Below are 25,195 nucleotides of genomic sequence, written 5' to 3' on the forward strand. Positions count from 1 at the left end.
CTGCAGCTTCCTCGCATGGGGAGGAGCAGGAGCAGGCGCTAAGCGCTTCTCTCTGACCCAAGGGGATGGCAGGAAGATGCACCAGGGGAGGGTTAGGTTGGACTTTAGGAGAAGGTTCTTCACCCAGGGGCTGGTGGAGCACTGGAACAGCTCCTCCCCAGGGAAGCGGTCACAGTGCCCAGCCTGACAATATTCCAGAAGCATTTGGCCAATGCCTTCAGCCACACAGTGTGAATGTTGGGGTTGTCATCTGCAGGGACAGGAGCTGTACTCGATGGTCCTTGTGGGTCCCTTCCAACTCAAGATGTTCTACGATGTTTTTGTGATGGTCCTTGAGGTTGGACTGGGACCCTGCTCTGTGAAACCTGTGTTCTATGGTGAGTGGTGAGATGGAATTCCTCATCTTTCCACCACAGTGGCTCCATGTCCTCCAATCTGGGCACAAATGCAGTGTCCTGTGGGCGCTGCAGATGAGGGAATCAGGTGGTTTCCCAAGGGTAGAAATCCCACCATGGACATCATCCACAGCCTGGATCTGCTCTGGAGCATTCCACCTGGCATGGGCTTCTATGAGGGATAATGCGATGGTTCAGTGTGGTCAAAAAGGTGGAGAGCACCTCCAGGTCCTGGTTGTGGTGGATGTGCTCTGCGTGGATGAGCAGTTGCTCCGGCTCTGCACCCTCAGTAGGAGCTCCAGGATGGGATGAAGCCCACGGAGCGGTTTTGGTGGCAGCAGGAGATGCTGCTGTTGGCGCTGGTGGACGAACACTGCCAGCTGGTGAGGCTGAGATGTTTTGCTCTCTGTAGTGGTGGGTGCAGGGCAAGTCCCGGGCACTACGGTATCAGGCAAAGGATTGGGAACGCTGTGTCCAGTTCCAGGGCAGGTGGATTCTTTCATCCTGGCACTGCGTGGATTAATGTTCCTTGCTCTGCTTTCCCTCAACACTGACTGCACCCTGGCTGTTCTCTAAGGGGTTTCTGCTCCTTCCCTGAACAAGGGAAGACCCGTGGATGTTCTTCACCTGAACTTCAGGCTGGATCCATGGGCTGGGGGGCAGGAAGGCTCTACAGATTGATTGGGACAGGCTGGATCCATGGGTCAAGGTCATTGGTATGAGGTTCAACCAGGCTGAGTGCTGGGTCCTGCACTTGCGACATAACCACACTAGAGCTCCAGGCTTGTGGAAGAGCGGCTGGAAAGCTGCCTGACAGTGAAGGACCTGGAGGTGCTGGTTGACAGCAGCTGAACATGAGCCAGTAGTGGCTCAGGTGGCCAAGCATCCAGGCTTGGATCAGCCACGGGGTGGCCTGCAGAAGCAGGGCAGGGGTCATCCCCCTGCAGTTAGCGTTGGTGAGGCCACATCTCAAATCCTGGGTTCAGTTTTGGACCCCTCAGTCCAAGAAAGACCTTGAGGGGCTGGAGCATGTCTGGAGAAGGGAACAGAGCTGGGGAATGTTCTGGATCCCAGGGGCTGTGGGATGCAGATGAGGACCCTGGTACTGTTTAGCCTGGAGAAGAGGAGGCTGAGGGGACAACTTAGAGCAGCCTGTGAAGTGCTGGCTGCCCCATGCCTGGAGGTGTTGAAGGCCAGGTTGGATGGGGCTTGGAGCCCCCTGATCTAGTCAGAGGTATCCCTGCCAGTGGCAGGGGTTGGAAATGGATGGGCTTTGAGGTCCCTTCCAACCCAAACCATTCCATGGTTCTGTGTACACGATCCTAAATCCTTTGGCCAGTTCACGTCCAGTCCGCTCCATTAAGGAAACTGGATCCCGCAGTCCCTCTGATGAAGCAAGGTTTATGCCTCCGAGGAATTTCCAGAGGAGTTATTTTTGGAGGCCCTGAGCCTGGGTGGTTCAGCTGCTGCCTTGCTTTTCTCACTGAGCAGGGTAGGGCGCAGACTAGGACCCAAGGTCTTCTATAAATCACCTGTGGGTCAGCTTTTGCTGTAAGAAGAGGTGTTATTAGAATAATGGAATGGTTTGGGTTGGAAGGGACCTCAAAGCCCAGCCAGTTCCAACCCCTGCCACTGGCAGGGATACCTCTGACTAGATCAGGGGGCTCCAAGCCCCATCCATCTTGGCCTTCAACACCTCCAGGCATGGGGCAGCCACCACTTCTCTGGGAACCCTGGGCCAGGGCCTCACCACCCTCACAGAAAAACATTTCTTCCTGAGATCTCATCTCAATTTCCCCTCTTTCAGCTCAAAAACGTTCCCCTTGTCCTGTCCCTGTATTCCCTGATCCAGAGCCCCTCCCCAGCTTCCCTGGAGCACCTTTCAAAACTGGAAGCTGCTCTAAGGTCTCTTCAGAGCCTCCTCTTCTCCAGGCTGAACAACCCCAACTCTCCATCCCGGCCTTATAGTAGAGATGTTCCAGCCCTCGCATGATCTCCGTGGCCTCCTCTGGACTCACCCCAACAGCTCCGTGTCCTTCTTATGCTGAGGGCTCCAGGTGGGGGTCTCACCAGAGCAGAGGGGCAGAGTCCCCTTCCTGACCCTGCTGGTCCTGCGGCTTTGGATGCAGCTTAGGACACGGTTGGTTTCTGGGCTGCGAGCACATGTTGCTGGCTCCTGTGGAGCTCCTTCTCCCCCAGCACCCCAACTCCTTCTCCTCAGGGCTGCTCCCAACCCATTCTCCTCCTGCCCTGGATTTGTGCTTGGGATTGCCCTGACCCAGGTGCAGGACCTTGGTCTTGGCCTTGTTGAATTCCATGAGGTTCTCACAGCCCCACCTCTGCTGCCTGTCCAGGTTGTCTGAATGGCAACAGTTCTCCATGAGGTGATCCCTCTGCTGCTAAAAACTCTGGTGCTTATTAAACCTGGCGGCTGCGCTAATTAACAAGGCGCCGGCCATGGCACTGGGCCTGATTCAGCTCTCCAAGCCTGGGCTCAGTGCCGAGCTTGGCCCCCTTCTTGCTTGAGTGCAACCAGCCTGGCATTTTCTTCTTGAAATCCCCAATTGCTGTCTATTAATGCTGAAAAAGCTGTTTACTTCATTAATTAGCTGTGCTCATTAATTAGCTTTGCTCTAAAACCAAAGCTGAGTGGGGAGAAATGAGCTCCCTGGCAGGTGGATCAAGCTGGAGGCTCAATTGACATTCGTTGGGTGCTGTTAATGATGTGGCTGCGTGGGCTCTCCATGCTCTCCCCTTGTTGTGGAGTGCAGCCTTCAGGACCTCCTGTTCCACTATCTCCCACTTGAGGACCTCGGTTGCGCCTGGAGGTGTTTTATCCGTGTGGAGGGATAGGATGAGGGGAACGGTTTTGAGCTGAAGGAAGGGAGACTGAGGTGAGATCCTAGGAAGAAATGTTTTGTTGTGAGGGTGGGGAGACCCTGGCCCAGATTTCCCAGAGAAGTGGTGGCTGCCCCATCCCTGGAGGTGTTGAAGGCCAGGCTGGATGGGGCTTGGAGCCCCCTGATCCAGTGGGAGGTGTCTCTGAGAGTTGAGCTGGATGGGCTTTGAGGTCTTCTCCAACCCAGACCATTCCATGGTTCCTTGAAGATTTTTCAGCAGTGGATGCTGGTCCTCAGGCAGGCACAAGTGATGGACTCTAATTCATAGAATGGGTTGGGTTGAAAGAGACTTTAAAGATTAATTAAGCCATTGCTTGTTACTGCTGTGGCATGTGTGAGCCTGGGGAAGCTTCTGCCTCAAACCGGTGTGTTGCTGGTGCCCGTGGGGCTGCCCTGAGAGCTGCATTTGGCTCTGGGGTGGATGTGGAACCGGTGGGTTGTGCCTTTAACCTGGCAGATTGTGCTTTTTGGCCAGTGAGTGAGTTTTTCCTTTAGCCAGTGAATGATGCCATTTGACCAGTGAGTTTTGCCTTTAGCCAGCTAAAGCTGTCGTTGAGCATCAGCCTCTTTCCTGTCGCGTGGTCATGCGTTGAGGACAGCATTGCTGTCCCCTCTGTGGAGCCGGGTGGCAGCCAGATTGACAGTGTGGCTGTTACCCGCTGGAATACCGCTTTTCCTGGCAGTTGTGAGACAAAGCACCGGTCAATCGATATGAAAATCATCAGAGGAGCAGGAGGAAGTCGTTAGAGCCGATGATGGCTTTTTGCACGTGAATTGTCTGTGCTTGCTTTATGAAGCGCTATCGGGGTGCTTGTTTGTTTGGATTATAGACCTATTTTTAAGTAACCTATTTTTTCCACTTCGGAAAATGCCTTGGCTCACAGCGGGTTGCGGACATCTGTGCAGACTGGCTTAGGAGCCTCCGAGTGTTCTGGGGAGCTGTGCTGTCTTCTCTGGCAGGTATCTCCATCCCCAGCCTCTACTGTACGGTATCCAACACCTCTGTATCCTATGAGGAGCTTCATGTCACCCCAACCACACCATCCCTTCACCTGTTCAGATGCCCTGGAATTACAGGCAGCTTTGCTGACCCCAGCCACCTTCCCACGAGTGGAAGCAGTGTCAATCCAGTAGGAAACAGTGACATTTGCTAAGAAACACACACTTATGCAAGAAAAGAGGCTATTTTTGCAGCTATGCTATTCCTTACATCTTTTTCCCCTCTTGAGGGCTGAGTTTTAAGGTAAATTTAATTCATTCCTCCAGGTTCTGAGCTCTGGCACCTGTGATGCTCAGAGAAGAAACGCAATAAAGTGGAGAATTTAAGACCGTTCCATGTCCAAATCACACCTGAACATCTTGCGTGTTCACACAGCCAGCCCCGAGGTCGAGTTGAGCATCGTATTGCAGGAAGGGGAGAAATAATTCCGGATTAAAGCTGCTGAGCAACGCATGTGTTTGGGTTTGTATGAGCGCCAGGGCCTAATTCCTGTGTGAGTGAGCCAAAGAGGAAAAAAAGCTGTTTTCTTCCTTGGAACAGGCAGGCAGAGGCAGGGTAAAACCCGATTTTGGGGGCAAGAAATTATTTTGAACAGTATTATTTTCCAAATAGCTGCTGTTATTCACGGCGACCGGGTGTTTTTCCTTCTGCTTTATGGGTTTTGAGGCAAAAATCAAATTATGTCATTGTGGGTTGCGCTTGTTATTGAAAAGCACCAGGAGTTACTGTGGGTTTTAAGCTGAAAGAGGCAAGATTTAGATCAGATCTCAGAAAGAAACTCTTCACGATGTGGGTGGGGAGGCCCTGGCCCAGGTTGCCCAGAGAAGTGGTGACTGCCCCATCCCTGGAGGTGTTCAGGGTCGGGTTGGATGGGGCTTGGAGCCCCTTGATCTAGTGGGAGGTGTCCCTGCCGATGGAACTGGATGGGCTTTGAGGTCCCTTCCAGCCAAAACCATTCCATGATCCTATGAAGGCATCACCAGGAGGTCCCTCTGCCCGTGGGGCTTCTGGCCATGTTGCTGTCGCCACTCCCAGAAATGTGTCAGCATCTTCTAAGCTCATTTTCACACTCCCCAGTTTCACACCTTCTGCAGCATCTCCTCTTTCATCCAGATGGCCTCCAGGACACAGCTTAATTAAATGAATTTCTTAATTAAACCACTTTCCTATCCTCAACAGAGGAAGGACATGGAGCTGTTGGAGCAAGATGATGCGAGGGCTGGAGTGCTTCCTGTACGAGGCCAGGCTAGGAGAGTTTGGGTTGTTCAGCCTCGAGAAGAGAAGGCTGCTCTTTGCCTTCTTGGCCACCTGGGCCATTGCTGGCTCATGTTCAGCTGCTGTTGACCAACAAACACCCCCAGGGCCTTCTCTGCCAGGCAGCTTTCCAGCTGCAATTCCCCAAGCTTGGAGCGTTGATGGGGTTGTTGTGGTCCAAGTGCAGAGCCAGCTCAGTCTGTGCTGCTCCACGGTGTGTGCGCGGTGTTTGCTTTAGGGCCGCGTGGTGGATAAGTTGTCCAACTGGTTTGTTTTTCATCTCGTGGCTATTTTCAGCTGACCAGCCTAACAAGGTGAAATGTCTGAGATGCTTTTCCCTTCCCTGTGACTGTGCTATAAGGAGGCTCCTGCCTACCCCTCAGGGAGCCACTCGCCCCAGCCTGTGCTCTTTTCCGTAGCCTTTGGCTACCAGGTCTTCTGTAAGAACATCAGTAGCTCTCTGCACAGACTCCCTGAGCCCAGTGTGGCCATGGCACTGTCACCCTCCTGAGAGGCTGAGACTGATAGAGCTGAAGGATCTGGCACGTTGGTTCAACCAACTTTGCCAGCTCCATGTAGGAAGGCAGCTCCCTGAAGGAACGTTGTATTGAGGTGAGGGATTTAGTTCTTCTCCCAAGGAACAAACAATAGGATTAGAGGAAACATCCTCCAGTTGTGCCAGGGAAGGTTTAGATTGGGTATTTGGATCAAATGGATGATACGAGGGCTGGAGTACTTCTACTATGAGGCCAGGCTGAAAGAGTTGGGGTTGTTCAGCCTGGAGAAGAGAAGGCTCCAGGGAGACCTTAGAGCAGCTAAGGAAATGCTAAGGTATGAAAAGATCCTCCAGGGAAGCTGGGGAGGGGCTCTGGATCAGGGAGTGCAGGGATGGGACGAGGGGAACGTTTTTGAGCTGAAAGAGGGGAGATTGAGATGAGATCTTGGGAAGAAATGTTTTTCTGTGAGGGTGGTGAGGCCCTGGCCCAGGGTTCCCAGAGAAGTGGTGGCTGCCCCATGCTTGGAGGTGTTGGAAGGCCAAGATGGATGGGGCTTGGAGACCCTGATCGAGTGGAGGTGTTCCTGGCCGTGGCAGGGGTTGGAACTGGCTGGACTTTGAGGTCCCTTCCAACCAAAACCATTCCATGATTCTGTGATTAGGAAAAATTCCTCCACCTAAAGGCTCATGAAGCTCTGGGAGAGGGTGCCCAGGGCAGCAATGAAGTCTCCATCCCTGGAGGGGTGTCAAAGCCGTGTGAATGTGGTGCTCAGGGACATGGTTCAGTGTTGGAATTGGCAGTGTTGGGTTTACAGTTGGACTTGATGATCTTAGAGGTCTTTTCCATCTTTCTGTAATAGCCAGTGAGCTGGGCAGCCTCACTGTAATGTGCACATGTGGGCTGTGACAGTGCGGATGTGGGTTCTGCCACTCTTCATGCTGAGAGCATTTACACCATGGTGGGAGTTTTCCAAGATGTGAGGTGCGTTTCACCCCATCTCTTCCTTCTTCCTGTTGTAAATGTGTGGTTTGTTCACTCTTACAATTGTGTTTGTGAGTCCTTTGGGTCTGGGAGAAGCTCTCAAAAAGTGCCATGCACTCAGATGAGTTTGTTTTTTAAAGCAAACCCGATGCTTGCTCCTGGGTTCAAGTCCAGAGAGGACCCTGTCAGCAAAGGTGGCTTCTTCTCTGGTGACCGCCAAATGAATACTGAGCTCCTCACGGTCACTTGGATATTGAATCTTGAAATTGTAGGATGTTGAAGCCCAGGTCTTCCTATTTCACAGGAAGGATTACAGTGCAGGGGTATCATTGCTGTGCAGGAAGTCATCTGGCAGAGCTTGAACCCTCTCTCAAATGTCAGCTTCATGGCCCAGCCTGTGGGATATCCATCATGTCCTGGGCACGGCAGCAAAGTGATTCGGGAGCTCCTGGACATCTGGGTTGGCTTGCAGAGTGAGTTTAGCACCTTGATGTGAATCCATTCGCCCTCAGGGTCAGCACCTTCACGGGATTGCTCCCACCCGTTTGGAAATGCATCCAGATTCTGTGACAAAGTGACTCAACCACTGGATGAGGGAAAGGCTGTGGATGTAGTCTTCTTGGACTTCAGTAAAGCCTTTGACACAGTTTCTCACAGCATTCTGCTTCAGAAGCTGTCAGCCTCTGGCCTGGACAGGCACACAGTCTCCTGGGTTGAAAACTGGTTGGATGGCCAGGCCCAGAGAGTAGTGGTAAATGGAGTTAACTCCAGCTGGAGGCCAGTTCCAGCTGGAGTGGGGTTCCTCAGGGCCCGGTACTGGGTCCATCCGTGTTCAGTGCCTTTATCAATGACCTGGATGAAGGCATTGAGTGCACCCTTAGCAAGTTTGCAGATGACACTAAGCTGGATGGAAGTGTGGATCTGCTGGAGGGTAGGGAGGCTCTGCAAAGGGATCTTAACGGGCTGGACTGCTGGGCTTATACCAATGGCATGAGGTTTAACAAGGCCAAATGCCTGGTCCTGCACTTGGGGCATAACAACCCTATGCAGTGCTACAGACTAGGAGAAGTCTGGCTAGAAAGCTGCCTAAAGGAGAAGGACCTGAGGGTGTTGGTTGACAGCCGACTGAACATGAGCTGGCAGACTGAACATGAGCCAGCAGTGGCCCAGGTGGCCAAGAAGGCCAATGGCATCTTGGCTTGTATCAGAAACAGCGTGACCAGCAGGTCCAGGGAGGTTATTCTCCCTCTGTACTCGACACTGGTGAGACTGCACCTTGAGTACTGTGTTCAGTTCTGGGCCCCTCACCACAAGAAGGATGTCGAGGCTCTGGAGCGTGTCCAGAGAAGAGCAACGAAGCTGGTGAGGAGGCTGGAGAACAAGTCTTATGAGGAGTGGCTGAGAGAGCTGGGGTTGTTTAGCCTAGAGAAGAGGATGCTGAGGGGAGACCTTATTGCTGTCTAAAACTACCTGAAAGGAGGTTGTGGAGAGGAGGGAGCTGGCTTTTTCTCCCAAGTGACAGGGGACAGGACAAGGGGGAATGGCCTCAAGCTCCACCAGGGGAGGTTCAGGCTGGACATAAGGAAAAAAATTTTCACGGAAAGGGTCATTGGGCACTGGAATAGACTGCCCAGGGAGGTGGTTGAGTCACCTTCCCTGCAGGTGTTTAAAGGATGGGTGGCTGAGGTGTTGAGGGTCATGGTTTAGGGATTGTTAGGAATGGTTGGACTCGATGACCCAGTAGGTCCCTTCCAACCTAATGATTCTATGATTCTATGGACAACCAGCAAGGGTGTATGGATGATCTGCTTTTCCCAGGCTGTGCTTGTGGGGAGTAGCGAGATGTGGTGCTGTCTCCAGTCAAGGGAGGGGATTGTCCTACTCTGCTCCACGCTGTTGTGGCCCCACCTCGAGTCCTGTGTGCAGTTTGGGCGCTGCAGGATAAAAAGGACCTAAGGCTTCTGGAGAGCATCCAGAGAAGTGCATGGAGTTGGTGAAGAGTTTAGAGCGGAAGCGTGTGAGTAGCGGCTAAAGTCACTGGGTCTCTTCAGCCTGTATAAGAGGAGACTGAGGGGGGACCTCATCGTGCTCTGCGGCTTCCTCGCAGGAGGGGGAGGAGCAAGTGCTGAGCAATTCTCTCTGACCTGAGGGAATGTTGGGAAGATGTTGGGGGGAGGGTGTGTGTGTGAGGTTAGGTTAGACATTAGGAGAAGGCTCTTCACCCAGAGGGTGGAGGAGCACTGGAGCAGCCTCTCAGGGAAGGAGTCGTGGTGCCGAGCCTGACAGTGTTCCAGAAGCATTTGGCCAACACCCTCAGCCACACGGTGTGAGCATTGGAGTTGTCCAGTGCAGCGACAGGAGCCAGACTCAGTGGTCCTTTTGGGTCCCTTCCAAGTCAGGGCATTCTGTGATCTCATGGTGGGACCAGACGGCTCACTGATGCTCAGGAAGCTGTCTCTGATGGGGTTGGTCCTCTTGGACGCACTGTTTGTGCTGACCTGGAAAGGGAACAGAAATGCTGCGTTTGAACCTTAAACAACAAAAAGTTGTCTTGTCCATGATCGTTCAGCGAATCCCTTTGTGGAGGCAGAGGAGAGGTTTCGCTTGGGTTTGCCAGCCAGCAAGGAGGCCTTGGCACAAGGGCGAGTTCTGAGTGATGGGGTTGTCACCAGCGGCGTGTTCCTCCAGAATGTGCATTTGACAGGGCGAGAGAGCAGGGATTGTTCGACCTGGAGAAGATAAAGCTCCAGGGAGACCTTAGAGAGTATGGAAAGGGGCTCCAGGAAAGCTGAGGAGGGGCTCTTGATGAGGGAGTGCAGGGATGGGATGAGGAGAATGATTTTGAGATGAAAGAGGGGAGATTGAGATGAGATCTTTGGGAGAAATGTTCTGCTTTGTGGGTGGGGAGGCCCTGGCCCAGGTTTTCCAGAGCAGTGATGGCTGCCCCATCCCTGGAGGTGTTGAAGGCCAGGTTGGATGGGGCCTTGGAGCAACCTGATGCAGTGGGAGGTGTCCCTGCCCATGGCAGGGGGTGGAACTGGCTGGGCTTTGAGATCCCTTCCAACCCAACCCATTCCATGGTTCTGTGATTTCTGGGAAAGGCTTCCCTGCGTCCCGATTAACTTTTCATACCTATTTTCATGGTCCTTCTTCACATGAAGAAGTTTTGTCAGAAGCAGTTTGTGCCGCTGGTGGAACTGCACAGGGTGGGCAGGCATTTCCCATGCATCAAATGGTCTGGGAGTTTTGTGGGGCTGGCATGTGGCTGCTTGTCACTCTTCCTGACCTCTCTTCTGCTGCTCGGCTGAGAGTAGCCGCTGGTAACAGCAGTGCCAATAACGAAGAAAAAAGAGAATTCCAAAAGATTGAGATAAGGGAGCGTATTCTCATCTGCTGCGTCACATTCAATTGCAGTTGTGTTCTAGTAGCTTGTCATTATTTATTCAAAACAGAGATGAGCAATGATGACTCTCACTATAGATCTGTTCCACAGCCATGCTGTCTCTAAGCTTGGCTCGATGCAGTGCTGCAGGGCTGAAGTGAAGTCTCATTTCTTTGGTATTGGCTGAATTCTTTTGGAATTCTGAATGAGGACCACAAAGATGATACAAGGGCTGAAGCTCCTCACATCTGAAGACAGGCTCAGAGAGTTGGGTTTGTTCAGCCTGGACGAGAAGCTGCTTAGAGCAGCTTCCAGTACAGGAAGGGGCTCCAGGGAAGCTGGGGAGGGCCTCTTGATCAGGGAGTGCAGGGACAGGATGAGTGGAATGTTTTTGAGCTGAAAGAGGGCAGATTGAGGTGAGATCTTAGGCAGAAATGTTTTGCTGTGAGGGTGGGGTGCCCCTGGCCCAGGCTGCCCAGAGAAGTGGTGTCTGCCACATCCTTGTAGACGTTGAAGGCGGGGTTGGATGGGGCTTGTAGGTGGGAGGTGTCCCTGCCCATGGAACTGGATGGGCTTTGAGGTCCCTTCCAACCAACTAATTCCATGACTCCATCTTTGTCTTTTCAACATGTAAGTTCTTTGCTCCCGGGGCTTTTGAGTACTGAGGAATCTCCTGGATAGGAACATTCTTGTTCTGAGGGGACCATTCTGATACGTGATGTTCCCGCTGAAGTTCAGGCAGCCCTTGGTGTGTGCCAGTGTGGCTGGGTGGTCGCAGAGTGCAGTCGCCAGCATGGAGCAGGGTCCTGCTGCTAAAAGCATCACACCGTGGCCAGTGTAGCTCTGCCATTCCCGAGCTCTGACTGAGCAGAGCCACCGGCTGCCACACTGCAGGCACCCATACATGTTGGAAGGCACACAAGGGTGTGGGACAGTGGTCTCTGTGATTCGACACCAAACAGAATGTCCTGCTAGGAACCAGAGTCTGGCGAATGCTGTGCGACACCACAGTCTCGTGCCTGAACTGCAAGCCTGTGCGAGGAGAATGAGTCCACTTTGTTGATTTTCTGCTCTCCATGTGGTGCTCCACACAACCCATTGCCTGCTGCGCCCAGGCTGCTTGCATCGGGGACCAAAGAGTTCCTCAACTGGGGTGCTTCAGGTCCCTTCCCAAGCTGTACATGATTTATCCTCACTGAAACTCCATGGGTTCAGTTTCTTACAGTGTTACTTTTCCAGCTGAAATAATGACAGATGGGGTCAAGCTCCACTCCAATCTCCTGGCATTGTGCCTGGGGTGGCTTTGGATGGTGTTTTCCATCCTTGGCTCCTAGAAATAATGAAGAGAGATTGATCGCGTCATCTCTGTTGTGACAGCTTGCTGAGAGTTCAGGAGTCAGTAATTAAAGTAACGGTGGTGCAGGTTTAGAGAGGGGCAGAAATGTGGTGAGATGAATCTCTCATCTCATGACTGAGGGGCAACCTCTTCACCCTCTAAAACTACCTGAAAGGAGGTTGTGACAAGGTGGACGCTGGTCTCGTCAACCTAGTAACAGGTGATAGTATGAGAGGAGGTGGCCTCAAGTTGGGCCAGAAGAGGTTCAGATTTTATATTTGGAGCAACTCCATCATGGAAGGAGTGATGAAGCTCTGGCAGAGGCTGCCAAGGGCAGTGGTGGAGTCTCCATCCCTCAAGGGGTTCAGAACTCGTGTGGCTGTGGCGCTTGGGGACAGGGTTCAGTCGGCATGATGGGGCTGGACTGAATGAACTGAGAGAGCTTTTCCAACGTTAATGATCCCGTGATTCTATAATTCTTTATCAGGGAGTGCAAGAATTGTAGAATTGCTTGATTGGAAAAGACCTTTGAGATAATTGAGTCTAACCATACCTGTTCGCTACTAAACCATTCCTGAGCACCTGATCTGCCCGTCTTTTAAATCCCTCCAGGAACGGGGACTCCACTACCTCCCTGCACTGCCTGTTGCAATCCTATCCAGTGGCTATGATGAGGGGAGCAGTTTTAGGCTTAAAGAGGGGAGATTGAGATGAGGTGTTGGGCCGGAATGTTTTACTGTGAGGGTGGGAAGGGCCTGGCCCAGGTTTCCCAGAGAAGTGGTGGCTGCCCCATCCCTGGAGATGCTGAAGGCCAAGTTGGATGGGGCTTGGAGCCCCCTGATGCAGTGGGAGTTGTGCCTGGCAAGCGTTGGAACTGACTGGGCTTTGAGGTCCCTTCCAACCCAAACTATCCCATGATTCTGTGATTTACTGCCAGCATGGTTACCATGCTCAGTGCCATTGTACCAACTTGCTACACACCTTCCTGTCAGGCAGGTTGTAGTCACGGCTCCATGCACGTCAGTATTGTGGCTCCATGCATGTCACAATTGTCCCTGCCCGTGGCAAGGGGGTTTGAGTTAGATGATCTTTAAGGTCCCTTCCAACTCAAACCATTCTATGATTCTATGATTGTGGCTCCGTGCACGTCAGCATTGGAGCTCCATGCACATCCCCTTCGGGGCTGATCGTACCTTGCCGTCAGGGCTCCATGCATGTCACCCTTGAGGCTGCTCACTTGTCGCTGTCAGGGCTACTTGCACGGTGCTGTCACCATCAGGGCTCCTTGCATGTCTCCATCAGGGCTGTGTCCATGTCGCTATCGTGGCTGCTCACACGTCGCCGTCAGGGCTGTTTGCACGTCCCCATCACGGCTGTTTGCATGCCGGTGTCAGGGCTGTGTCCATGTCGCCATCAGGGCTGTTCACACGTCACTGTCGCTGCTTGTCTTCTCGTTACGGGTGACAAGGTTCTTCAGGGGACAGGGTGCACGCGGGGACAGGGCAGCCCGGCTCTGTTGCCTTGTTTCCTGACGGTGGCCAGCGTGGTGTTTTTCAGCAGTGATCGCTGCCGCCAGGCTGGCAGTCGGCTTCCACTCGCCTTGTGTCGCTTCCTCTGGGTGGGTGCGGCTGGAGTTTGTGGAGAAGTGACCTTGGAGGTGACGTAACCAAGAGTGATCCCTCTTCACTGTAGCAATGTCTTTGGCTGACAGGGAGGGAAAAAGTACATTAAAAAGGCTTATTTCTCTATTATGGATAATCTTAGAATCACAGAATCGTTAAGGTTGGCAAAGCCCTTCAAGCTCCTCCAGTCCAAATGCCAGCCCAACCCCACTGTGCTGACTGAACCCTGTACCCAAGTGCCATGGCCACACAGGTTTTGAACCCCTATAGGGATGCTGACTCCACCACTGCCCTGGGCAACCTCTGCCAGGGCTTAGGAAGCCTTTCCGTGAAGGAATTATTCCCGGTATCCAATCTAAACCTCCCCTAGTGCAATTTCAGACTGGTTCCTCTTGTACCATCCCTTGTTCCTTGGGAGAAGAGCCCAACATCTGCCTGGCTCCAACCTCCTTTCCAGAAGCTGCAGAGAGGATAGAAAGGACTTTACAGGTCACCTAGGCCAACCTCCCTGCAGGAGTGGGGACACCTCCCGCTGGATCAGAGGGCTCCAAGCCCCATCCAGCCTGGTCTTCAACAACTCCAGGGATGGGGCAGCCACCACTGCTCTGGGCAACTTGGGCCAGGGCCTCCCCACCCTCAAAGGAGAACATTTCTCCCTAAGATCTTATCTCAATCTCCCCTCTTTCAGCTCAAAAACATTCCCCTCATCCCATCCCTGCACTCCCTGATCAAGAGCGCTTCCTCAGCCTTCCTGGAACCCCTTTCCGTACCGGAAGCTGCTCTAAGGTCTCCCCACAGCCTTCTCTTCTCCATGCTGAACAACCCCAACTCTCTCAGCGTGTTCTTCCAAAGCAAATGTTTTTTCCCTATCACTCCATTTTCTTCTCCTTCAAACAGACCAGTTCCGGGCCGATGGCTTCTCCGAAGTTATCTCACTCCCATGGTGACGCAACCTGGCTGATGACATCTGCTGACGTTGACATAGAAAAATGAGGCTTTTGATAAGGGAGTGCAGGGATGGGATGAGGGGTATGTTTTTTAGCTGAAAGAGGGGAGATTGAGATAAGATCTTAGGGAGAAATATTTTGCTGTGAGGGTGGGGAGTCCCTGACTCAGGTTGCCCAGAGAAGAGATGGCTGCCCCATCCCTGGAGGTGTTGAAAGGCCAGGCTGGATGGGGCTTGGAGCCCCCTGATCCAGTGGGAGGTGTCTCTGCTCATGGCAGGGGGTTGGAACTGCGTGGGCTTTGAGGTCCCTTTCAACGCAGAAATTAATGAAATCAGGTATCTTGACCTCCTCTTCCTCCTGTTTTCTTGCAGTGCCAGTAGCCAGGGACTGCAAATCCCTAGCTTTGGGCAAGCGCCGTGGCAGGGACAGCGCGCATGGTTCAGGAACAATTAGATGGAACAGCAGAAATATTGTGGTTTCCTTGATTTCTTCGCTTTCTCTAACGTCTCCAATTTTCCAGGCAGGAATGACTCACACATCCATTTTGTGGTTTCCTCACTTAAAGCATTTATTCTATCGCTTAAAACCCAATAATTATTAGTTTGGCATCACTGTGTGCAGCAGCTGGCGTTGAGCGCTGCACTCCGTGGGCTGTGGCTGCCTGGACCAGCTGAGTCACGTCTGTTACAGGTTTTCATGTTGACATAGATTTCTTCCCACACCTCTCCAAGTCTGATTTTCGAAAAATCAGTAAGGCTGTTGTTGGCCATGGGAGCATCTTCTGGTCTCCTTACAGAGCAAGAGCATTGGTCCTGGAAAACAGGAGCTGGTGCTGGAGGGTTGTCCAACACCCTTGCTTCCCTCTGGTCCTGGGACTGCGTTTCTCCTGCGCAGCTCCCCTCTATGCCCCACAGCACTGAGGAACTATTTTCTCATAGGATCATGGAATCTTTGAGGTTGGAAAAGACCTCCAAGATCATCCAGTACAAACCTTAACCCACAACTCCACCACTAAACCCTGTACCTAAGCAGCACATCTACATGACTTTTGAACCCCTTGAGGGATGGTGTCTCCACCAATGCCCGTGGGCAGCCTCTGCCAGGACTTCACCACTCTTTCCATGAAGGATTTTCTCCCAAGATCCAATATCACACTCACCTGGCACAACTTAAGGCCATTTTTTCCCGTAAACCTCCTTTCCGGGAGCTTCAGAGAGTGATGAGGTCATTCCTCAGCCTCCTCCAGGCTAAACACCCCCAGGGCCCTCAGCCATTCCTACAACCCCTGTGCTCCAGACCCTTCCCCACCTCCATTCCCTTCTCCATACATGCTCCAGCCCCTCCAGGTCTTTCTTGGAGTGAGGGGCCCAGAACTGAACCCAGGATTCGAGGTGTGGCCTCCCCAGCACCAAGTGCAGGGGTGTGATCCCTGCCTTGCTCCTGCTGGCCACTCCATGGCTGATCCAAGCCCTGATGCTGTTGGCTGCCTTTGCCACTTGGGCCATTGCTGGCTCATGTTCAGCCACTGTCAACCAACACCCCCAGGTCCTTCTCCTCCAGCTAGCTTTCCAGCTCTTCCTCAAGCGTTGAGCATTCATGGGGTTGTGGGCCTAGGACAGGACTCAATATTTGCCTTGTTGAAGCTCATCCCATTGGCCTTGGCCCATGGATCCAGCCTGGCTCGATCCCTCTGCAGAGCCTTCCTGCCTTCAAGCCCATGGATCCAACCTGGCCAGGTCCCTCTGCAGAGCCTTCCTGCCCTCCAGCAGATCCACAGTGGTGCCCAACCTGGTGACTGACTGAGGCATCACTCGATCCCTTCATCCAGATCCTGGATAAAGATATTTTTGTGTGTTTTTATAGTCGGTGTAGTGGGTTTCTGCATGTCGTTCCCCAAAACCTCGCCTTGCAGGCATGAAAGGTTCTTCAGAAGGAGGTCTATGTCAAAGGTTAACCCCTGGATTTGGCTGCTGGCTTGAGCCCGCTCCCGTTCCTGGCTTTGTTTGGGAAGGTGTGGAGCGCCCCGTGGTTGTCTTGGAAGAGCTGGCGCTGGTGACTCCCACCGTATCTCCAAGGAATATTTACTCCTCCAATGTTTGATGTAGGCAGGGCGTGGAGTACTGTTGGGCTCTGGGATGTGCTTCCATGAGCCACAGGGATGCAGCGAACGATGGCCATGATCTTCAACCCCATCATTCCTCTCCCACTGTGATGCAGGAATGAGAAGCTGTTCCAACATAGCCTGGCACTCAGCACCACGAGGGCCCATCCTCGCAGCTCTCAGTCCCAGGTCCTTGTGTGGCTTCATCCGCGCTAATGGAGAGTGAGAAGTGGTTGGATGTGGCATGGAAAAGGGCTGGAGCTGGACAGGGGGAAGTGATAGGCAAAGGAGGAGCTTGGTTTGGTCTCTGCATGTGTGGCTGATGTGGTAGGTCTGGGATTGAGCTCCGAACATGGCTGTATTGAGCGCTGGCATGGAATTGCTCCTCAGAAATCTGAGGAATCTCTAAAATGTTTTTATCCCGAGAAATATTTACACTTCGGTGTTAAGAAACATCCGCTACATCTAAAAATAAGTAACCTCGGACTGGATCTAGAGCCAAGGAGGTCACCTTCACCTAAATGCATTACTGAATCTGCTGCTTTTGCCACCAAAAAGAGGTGGGTGGGAAGGGACCCTTCCCCATCATGCCTACTCCAGTGCCAGGACAGGGAGGAATGTTGCAGGGTCATAAAGATAAAGGAGTGATAAATCCTTTACGGGAACCGGGAGTTAGATTTAAAAATTTATTTCGCATTTACACTTGATCAGGGAGGGCAGGGACAAGACTAGGGGAACAGTTTTGAGCTGAAAGAGGGGAGAGTGAGATGAGGTCTTAGGGAGAAATGTTGTCCTGTGAGGGTGGGGAGGCCCTGGCCCAGTTTTCCCAGGGAAGTGGTGGCTGCCCCATCCCTGGAGGAGTTGAAGGCCAGGTTGGATGGGGCTTGGAGCCTTCTGATCGACTGGGAGGTGTGCCTGTCCATGTCAGGGGTTGGAACTGGGTGGGTTTTGAGGTTCCTTCCAACCCAAACTATTCCATGATTGTGTGAGAAGCCCCGCATTCTTATTTACTCCACAGCAGTGCATGACTTTGCTCTTCCAGGAACTGGGTTTCTCCTTTTCAGCTTGGATGTCCTGATGCAAAATTGTTTACAAGCCAATGCCAAAATTCCCTAATGCATAGAATCATGGAATCATTAAGGTTAGAAAAGACCTCTGAGATCATCCAGTCCAACCATCAGCATGCTCGCTGCCAGAGAGGGAGGTGTTCCAGGGCCACGTTTAATGGGGCGTGAAGCACCCTGATCTGGTGGAAGGTAGCACTAAAGGCTGTAACTGGATGGATTTTGAAGTCCCTTCCCAAACCATTCCATGATTCCATATGGTCATCAGTTGAAGGTGTTTGGGCAATAAAGGCTGATTTTGCCTCCATCGAGTCTGGACTAAGTGGAAGCACTGGGAAGGAAAACATGCTTCCATCATGCTAAAATCAGCAAGGGTCAAATTTGGACACACAGTAGAATCATGGAATAGTTTGGGTTGGAGCCCGTCCAGTTCCAACCCTCCTGCCATGGGCAGGGACACCTTCCAGCAGAGATGTAGAGGTACATTCTGCAGTTTATTGCAGACCACTCCAAATTCAGATTTGTATCCTCTGGCTGTGGCTGTCAGGTCAGAGAAGATGAGACAAAGCATTTGGTAGTGATAGAAGAAAACAAACAAACTTGCTTCACCCTTAGCAAGTTTGCAGATGACACTAAGCTGGGAGGAAGTGTCGACCTGCTGGAGGGTAGGGAGGCTCTGCAAAGGGATCTGAACAGGCTGGACTGCTGGGCCGAGACCAATGGGATGAGGTTTAACAAGGCCAAATGCCGGGTCCTGCACTTGGGGCACAACAACCCTATGCAGCGCTACAGACTGGGGGAAGAATGGCTGGAGAGCTGCACAGAAGAGAAGGACCTGGGGGTGCTGGTTGACAGCCGACTGAACATGAGCCAGCAGTGTGCCCAGGTGGCCAAGAAGGCCAACAGCATCTTGGCTTGTATCAGAAATGGGGTCACCAGCAGGTCCAGGGAGGTTATTCTCCCTCTGTACTCAGCACTGGTGAGACCGCATCTCGAGTACTGTGTTCAGTTCTGGGCCCCTCACCACAAGAAGGATGTTGAGGCTCTGGAGCGTGTCCAGAGAAGAGCAACAAAGCTGGTGAGGGGGCTGGAGAACAAGTCTTATGAGGAGCGGCTGAGAGAGCTGGGGTTGTTTAGCCTTGAGAAGAGGAGGCTGAGGGGAGACCTTATTACTCTCTACAACTACCTGAAAGGAGGTTGTGGAGAGGAGGGAGCTGGCCTCTTCTCCCAAGTGACAGGGGACAGGACTAGAGGGAATGGCCTGAAGCTCCGTCAGGGGAGGTTCAGGTTGGATATCAGAAAAAAATTCTTCACAGTAAGAGTCATTGGGTACTGGAACAGGCTGCCCAGGGAGGGGGTCGAGTCGCCTTCCCTGGAGGTGTTTAAGGAACGGGTGGATGAAGTACTTAGGGACATGGTTTAGGGAGTGTTAGGAATGGTTGGACTCGATGATCCAATGGGTCCTTTCCAACCTTGTGATTCTGTGATTCTGTGAAGAGCTTCAGCATCTCCGTTGCCCAGAGAAGTGATGGCTGCCCCATCCCTGGAGGTGTTGAAGGCCGGGTTGGATGGGACTTAGAGCCCCCTGATCCAGTGGGAGATGTGGCAGGGAGGGTGGAACTGGATGGGCTTTGAGGTTCCTTCCAACCCAAACCATTCCATGGTTCTGCAAAATATTGCTCTGATCATGGAACTGGTTTTGTTTTGTTTTTTTTTTTTTTTTTTTTTGTGGGGCGGGGGTTGGATCTGGAGTGCATGTCCTGGGCTGGTTCTGGAAGAGACAAATCTGCACAAGATGCCTTGAGATCTGTTCTTGCTGTGGCTCTGGAGACGTGGAAGTTGTCAAGCTCTGTGAATTAGAAATTGTGTTCAAAGGAATGGGGAGAGTGTTACCAACAGCCAGAAAAACGCTTAAAATCATGGAATGGTTTGGGTTGAGGGGGACCTCATAGCCCATCCAGTTCCAATCCCCTGCCATGGGCAGGGACACCTCCCACTGGATCAAGTTGCCCATGAAGAACTCGCAGGTCTGAAAACCCATCAAATGTCTGTGCTGTGAAACAGAATCTCCAAAAAAAAGCCCCAAATTTGGTCTGAAAAACTGTTTCTTTCATGATCTGCGACTCTTGGAGAAAACATCTGACAACCTCCTATTTAAATCCACTTTCCATATGGAGGCATAGGTCTATGCATGGGCACTGAGTTCAGGTGCTGTTCCTGCAGGGGAAGAACACATGGAACAGGACGGCAGGAGCTGGGATGAGCTCGTCCAAGGTGATGAACAGAGGAATGTCGAAAGCTGGGCCACTGCTGGCTCACGTTCAGCTGCTGTGGACCAGCACCCCATGGTCCTTTTCCACCAAGCAGCTTTCCAGCCGCTCTTCCCCAGGTAACTCCCACTGCATTAGCAGATTTACATTAATTAGTGAAACTTGATCTATAGTCTCCAGTGAAGGAGCTTCTGAAGAACCTCAGGTATGAAAGAGTTGTGGTTTTGAGTCAAGGATGGGTGAAGACCTGGCTGGCTGGCTGGGCTCAAAGAGTGGTGGTGAATGGAGCTCAATCCAGTTGGTAGCTGGTCACCAGTGGTGTCCCCAGAGCTCAGTGTTGGGTCCAGTTCTGTTCAATATCTTCATCGGTGATCTGGACGAGGGGATTGAATGGACCCGTAGTAAGTTTGAAGGTGACACTAAGCTGGGTGGAAGTGTGGATCTGCTTGAGGGTAGGAAGGCTCTACAAAGGGATCTCAACAGATGGGATCCATGGGCGAAGGCCAATGGGATGAAGCTCAACCAGGTCCTGCACTTGGGTCACAACAACCGTATGCAGCTCCAGCCTTGGGGAAGAGCAGCTGGAAAGCTGCCTAGCAGAGAAGGACATGGGGATGTTGGTCAACAGCAGCTGAACATGAGCCAGCAGTGGCCCAGGTGGCCAAGAAGACCAACAGCATCCGGACTTGGATCAGCCATGAGCTGGCCAGCAGGAGCAGAGCAGGGATCATCCCCTTGCACTCAGCAGGCCACACCTCAAATGCTGGGTTCAGTTTTGGGCCCCTCACTCCAAGAAAGACCTTGAGGGTCTGGAGCACGTCCAGGGCTGGGGAAAGGTCTGGAGCTCAGGGTTTGTGGGAGCGTCTGAGGGACGCGGGCATGTTTAGCCTGAAGAAAAGGAGTCTGAAGGGAGACCTCATCGCTGCTCCAGCTGCCTGAAAGAACATAGGAATGAGGTAGGTGCTCGTCTCTTCTCCCAAGTGACAGGCTATAGGACAAGAGGAAATGGCCTCAAGATGAAACAGGGCAGATTCAGATTGGACATTACAAAAAAATTCTTCATGAAAGGGTTCTCAGGCGCTGGCAGAGGCTGCCCAGGGAGGTGGTGGAGTTCCCATCTCTGGAGGGGTTTAAAAGATGGACAGATGAGGGGCTCAAGGATCTGGTTTAATGGTGGACAGGTACAGTTTGACTTGATAATCTCAAAGGTCTTTTCCTACCAAGTGTTTCTATGATTCTATGATTCTAATGAAGTCCATAAAGTCACATCTGGATGCCTTCACTATTGTTACAGGTTTAGTTAATCAATTTTGTTCAGCACAAGTGAGGAGGAACGTGTGAGCCGTTGGATGACTCCACTTATTGTGATGAAGTGACCCAATCTCTGCTTGTTTGTGCTCATTAAAGGTTCTTCCTCCCCATGGGATATTTTGGCTTTTGGTGCTCATCTCACAGAAGGGCTTGCCAAGCTGTTTCCTAGCTTTGCCGTACAGGGTGGTGCTAAAACAACTTTTGGTGTCTTATTTAGACAACTCAACAGAAATATTGTCATAAAACCATAGAATGGTTTGGGTTGGAAGGGACCTCAAAGCCCATCCAGTTCCACCCCCAGCCATGGGCATGGACACCTTCCAGTCGATCAGGTGCTCCAAGCCTCCTCCAACCTGGCTTTGAACAACTTCAGGGATGGGGCAGCCACCACTTCTTGGGGCAACCTGGGCCAGGGCCTCCCCACCCTCACAGCAAAACATTTCTTCCTAAGATCTCATCTCAATCTCCCCTCATTTCCTGTACAAGGACAGGCTGGGAGAGTTGTTCAGCCTGGAGAAGAGAAGGCTGTAGGAAGACCTTAGAGCAGCTTCCAGTATGGCAATGGACTCCAGTAAAGCAGAAGGGGGAGGGGATAGCTCTTGGTCAGGGAGTGCAGAGACAGGACAAGAGGGAACGGTTTTGAGCTGCAAGAGGGGAGATTGAAATGGGATCTTAGGAAGAAATGTTCTCCTCTAAGGGTGGGAAGGCCCTGGCCCAGGCTTCCCAGAGAAGTGATGGCTGCCCCATCCCTGGAGGTGTTGAAGGCCAAGTTGGATGGGGCTTGGAGCCCCTTGATCCAGTGGGAGGTATCCCTGCTTATTGTAGGGTTTGGAACTGGCTGGGCTTTGAGGTCCCTTCCAACCCAAACCATCCCATGATTCTCTTGAGTGTCTGTAGTGCCATGAGCCTGATGAATCACTGAGGACTTCCTCCTTAATCTCTTTCACTTTCTTGCGTTGATCCTGAGAGATAAGGGGATTTCCCAGGAACCCATCACTGCTGTCAGGACAGCGGGACAGCTTTGGCCCCATGAGTTCTGCACAGGCTGTCTCTGTGAGTGCTGTGGATCAATGGTTTGTGAAAGTTTCCAGTTGGACCTTCCAGCAGAGGCACCAGAGTGTGTTGTTGCTGTGTTTAAAACTCCATCAGAGGTCAAGTGCTCAGATCTCTCTTCCTATTTGCATGTTTTCTAGACTGTTTAATTAGCGTGAGGCACAGCGCTCGTTAGCATCATGTCGGCTGTTTCATTAAAGGAGAAAAGTTCATCTTTGATCTCCTGCTGGCATATACCCACAGCTGAAAGGTTTCTGGTCCAACTTGATGGCGGGGGTACGTGTCCTCAAGTGAAGAACAGGGCATTAGTGCCACTGGGCTTCGTGTGCAGTGAGGTGAAAATTGGGGTGACTTCCCTGAATTTGGGGAGCTGTGCAAGGTCCTGGGTTGAGTCAATCCATAGTTTCAATACAGGATGGGGGATGACATGATTGGGAGAGACCTTGAGGAGAAGGACTTGAAGTCCTGGCGGGTGACAAGCTCCATGTGAGCTGGCAACATGCGCTCGCTGCCCACAAACCACCCGTGTCGTGGGCTGCATCCAAAGCCGTGGAACAAGCAGAGTCAGGGAGGGGAATTTTGCTCCTCTGCTCCATTCTGGTGAGACCCCACCTGGAGCCCTGCATCCAGTTCTGGAGTCCTCAGCACAGGAAGGACATGGGGCTGTTGGAGCAAGTCTGGACGAGGCTACGGAGATGATGTGAGGGCTGGAGCACCTCATGTATGGGGACAAGCTGAGAGATTTGGGGTTGTTCATCCTGGAGGAGAGAAGGCTGTGGGGAGACCTTAGAGCCGCTTCCAGTATGGAAAGGGGCTCCAGGAAAGCTGAGGAGGGGCTCTGGATCTGGGAATGCAGGGATGGGACAAGTGGAACGTTTCTGAGCTGAAAGAGGAGAGATTGAGATGAGATCTTAGGGAGAAATGTTTTGCCGTGAGGGTGGTGAGGCCCTGGCCCAGGTTTCTCAGAACAGTGGTGTCCCATCCCTGGAGGTGTTGAAGGCCAGGTTGGATGGAGCTCGAAGCACCTGATGCAGTGGGAGGTGTCCCTGCTTATGGCAGGGGATTAGAGCTGTATGCGTTTTGAGGTCCCTTCCAACCCCAACCATGCCATGGTTGCACATTTGCTAATTAGAGCTGAGAACCTGGTGATTTCTTTACCCTTGTCTCCATTCTTCAGCAATGTAGCCTTGCAAAATGTCCCAGTTCCCTTTCGTTGTCCTTGCTCTTCAGTTGGGACTGTGATTTCTCCAGGCACATTTGTTACAAACCCCGTTAATGCTTTCGTTAGCATCTCCGATGTTGTCCTTGATGGTCGAAATTATCCTTGGTTGTCCTTGGTGTGATTTTGAGACCCAACACGTTACGGGAGGAGCCCAGAGCAGGGAGGTGAAGCCGAGTCTGTGTTTATCTCAGTCAAAATATGTAAACAGTTCTTTTTTCCCCCAAATATAAGACTTCTTGGCTGCCATTCCTGTGTTTATAAAAGCGAGTTTTGTAGATGACAGCTCTGATAATTAAACCACACTCTCATCCTGTCTCGCTGGCTGCTGGTTAGGAAGCTCAGCCCTACTATGGCTTTAGGGTGGCTTCTCAGAGTCATTAACGATAATGGGACCTCAGGAAGGAACTGAGAGGACCTGAAATTAAACAGAGTTCTCATTAGAGAGAGTCTCCCACGAGAAAGGAAAGATCTGGAATGAAATATTTCGGTGTTATGGAGGCACAGGGGTGGACAGGGACCTCTGGAGATCATCTTCTTCAACCCTGCTTCACCCTGAGCGGGTGATCCAGGATCGTGTCATAAAATCGTAGAGTCCTGAAACGGTATGGGCTGGAGGAGACCTCAAAGTCCATCCTGTTCCAACCCTCTGCTATGGGCCCAGTCACCTCCCACTGGATGAGAGGGCTCCAAGCCCCATCCAACTTGGTTTTCAACACCTCTAGGGATGGGGCAGCCACCACTGCTCTGAGCAACCTGGGCCAGGGCTTCCCCACCCTCACAGGAAAAAAGTTCTTTCTAAGATCTCATCTCAATCTCCCCTTTCATCCCATGGATGAAGACTCCAGAACCTCTATGCAGCTTTTGCTGGTGCTCAGCCACCCTAAAAATCATAAATGTGTGCTCGCAGCCCAGAAACCATGGGACCAGCAGGGCCAAGGAGGTGATTCTCTCCCTCTGCTCTGCTCTGGTGAGACTCCCGTGGAGTGGCCTGTCTGGAGTGCTCAGCACAGGAAGGAGATGGAGCTGTTAGAGTGAGTCCAGAGAAGGACACGAAGATGATGCGAGGACTGAAGATAGGACAGGCTGGGAGAGTTTGGGTTGTTCAGCCTGGAGAAGAGAAGGCTGAGAAGAGACCTTAGAGCAGCTTCCAGTATGGAAAGGGGCTCTAGGGAAGCTGGGGAGGGGCTTTTGATCAGGGACTGCAAGGATAGAACAAGGGGAACGGTTTTGAGTTAAAAGAGGGGAGATTGAGATGAGATCTTAAGGAGAAACGTTGTCCTGTGAGGGTGCAGAGTCCCTCCTCCAGGTTGCCCAGAGAAGTGGTGGCTGCCCCATCGCAAGTGGCACTGAAGGCCAGGTTGGATGGGGCTCTCAGAGCACGCTGATCCGGTAGGGGCCGGATCCTCTCCTTCTTAGGTGTTTGTGGATGATCATCTGGATGGTAGTACGCAGAGGATGAGGCAGCATTGGGGAGACAGCAGGGCCCCGGGGCAGGGAGGAGATTCCAAAAGACCTTTTGTGGAGGATTGAGAGCCCCGAGGGGGAGAAGGAGGATGGGTGTGGGCAGAACAATGGCAGGAGAAGAGATGTAGTGATGGCATGTGTTGATAGCAGCCATCACCACCATCTATTGTGACACCCCAGGGGAGGGAAGAGGGACTTTTTGTTCTGAAAGGAAGGACAGGCTGTGGATGTTGGAAATAATGGTGGGGAGATCAAGAGCGGAGATGATGGTGGGGAGATAAAGAACAGAGGTGCTATTGCGGACATGAAAAACTTGACTGGAAGCACAAAACAGGAGGATAAGAGATAAAAGGGAACTGATGACTCAGGGAGGTGGGGTTGGCAGCGTTGAGTAAA

At 52.2% G+C, this 25,195-nt stretch overlaps 1 protein-coding gene across 9 annotated transcripts in view; it reads left to right on the forward strand.

Moving 5' to 3' along the window:
• Window positions 1–25,195, forward strand: part of STIM1 (stromal interaction molecule 1) — an 81,473-nt gene that overhangs the window by 2,862 nt on the left and 53,416 nt on the right. The window contains exon 2 of one of the 9 annotated variants that reach the window (XM_054056412.1): window positions 19,703–19,868. The exons of 4 other annotated variants lie outside the window; for them this stretch is intronic. In XM_054056412.1, the coding sequence (XP_053912387.1) occupies window positions 19,739–19,868 (130 nt within the window). In that variant the 5' untranslated portion in view covers window positions 19,703–19,738. Of the gene's footprint in view, window positions 1–19,702; window positions 19,869–25,195 lie in introns of those variants that run through there. 4 more of the 9 variants (XM_054056417.1, XM_054056419.1, XM_054056420.1 and 1 more) reach the window with 4 other exon arrangements.

The sequence above is a fragment of the Cuculus canorus genome, chromosome 1 (genome assembly GCF_017976375.1).
Source record: "Cuculus canorus isolate bCucCan1 chromosome 1, bCucCan1.pri, whole genome shotgun sequence".
Lineage (NCBI taxonomy): Eukaryota > Metazoa > Chordata > Aves > Cuculiformes > Cuculidae > Cuculus > Cuculus canorus.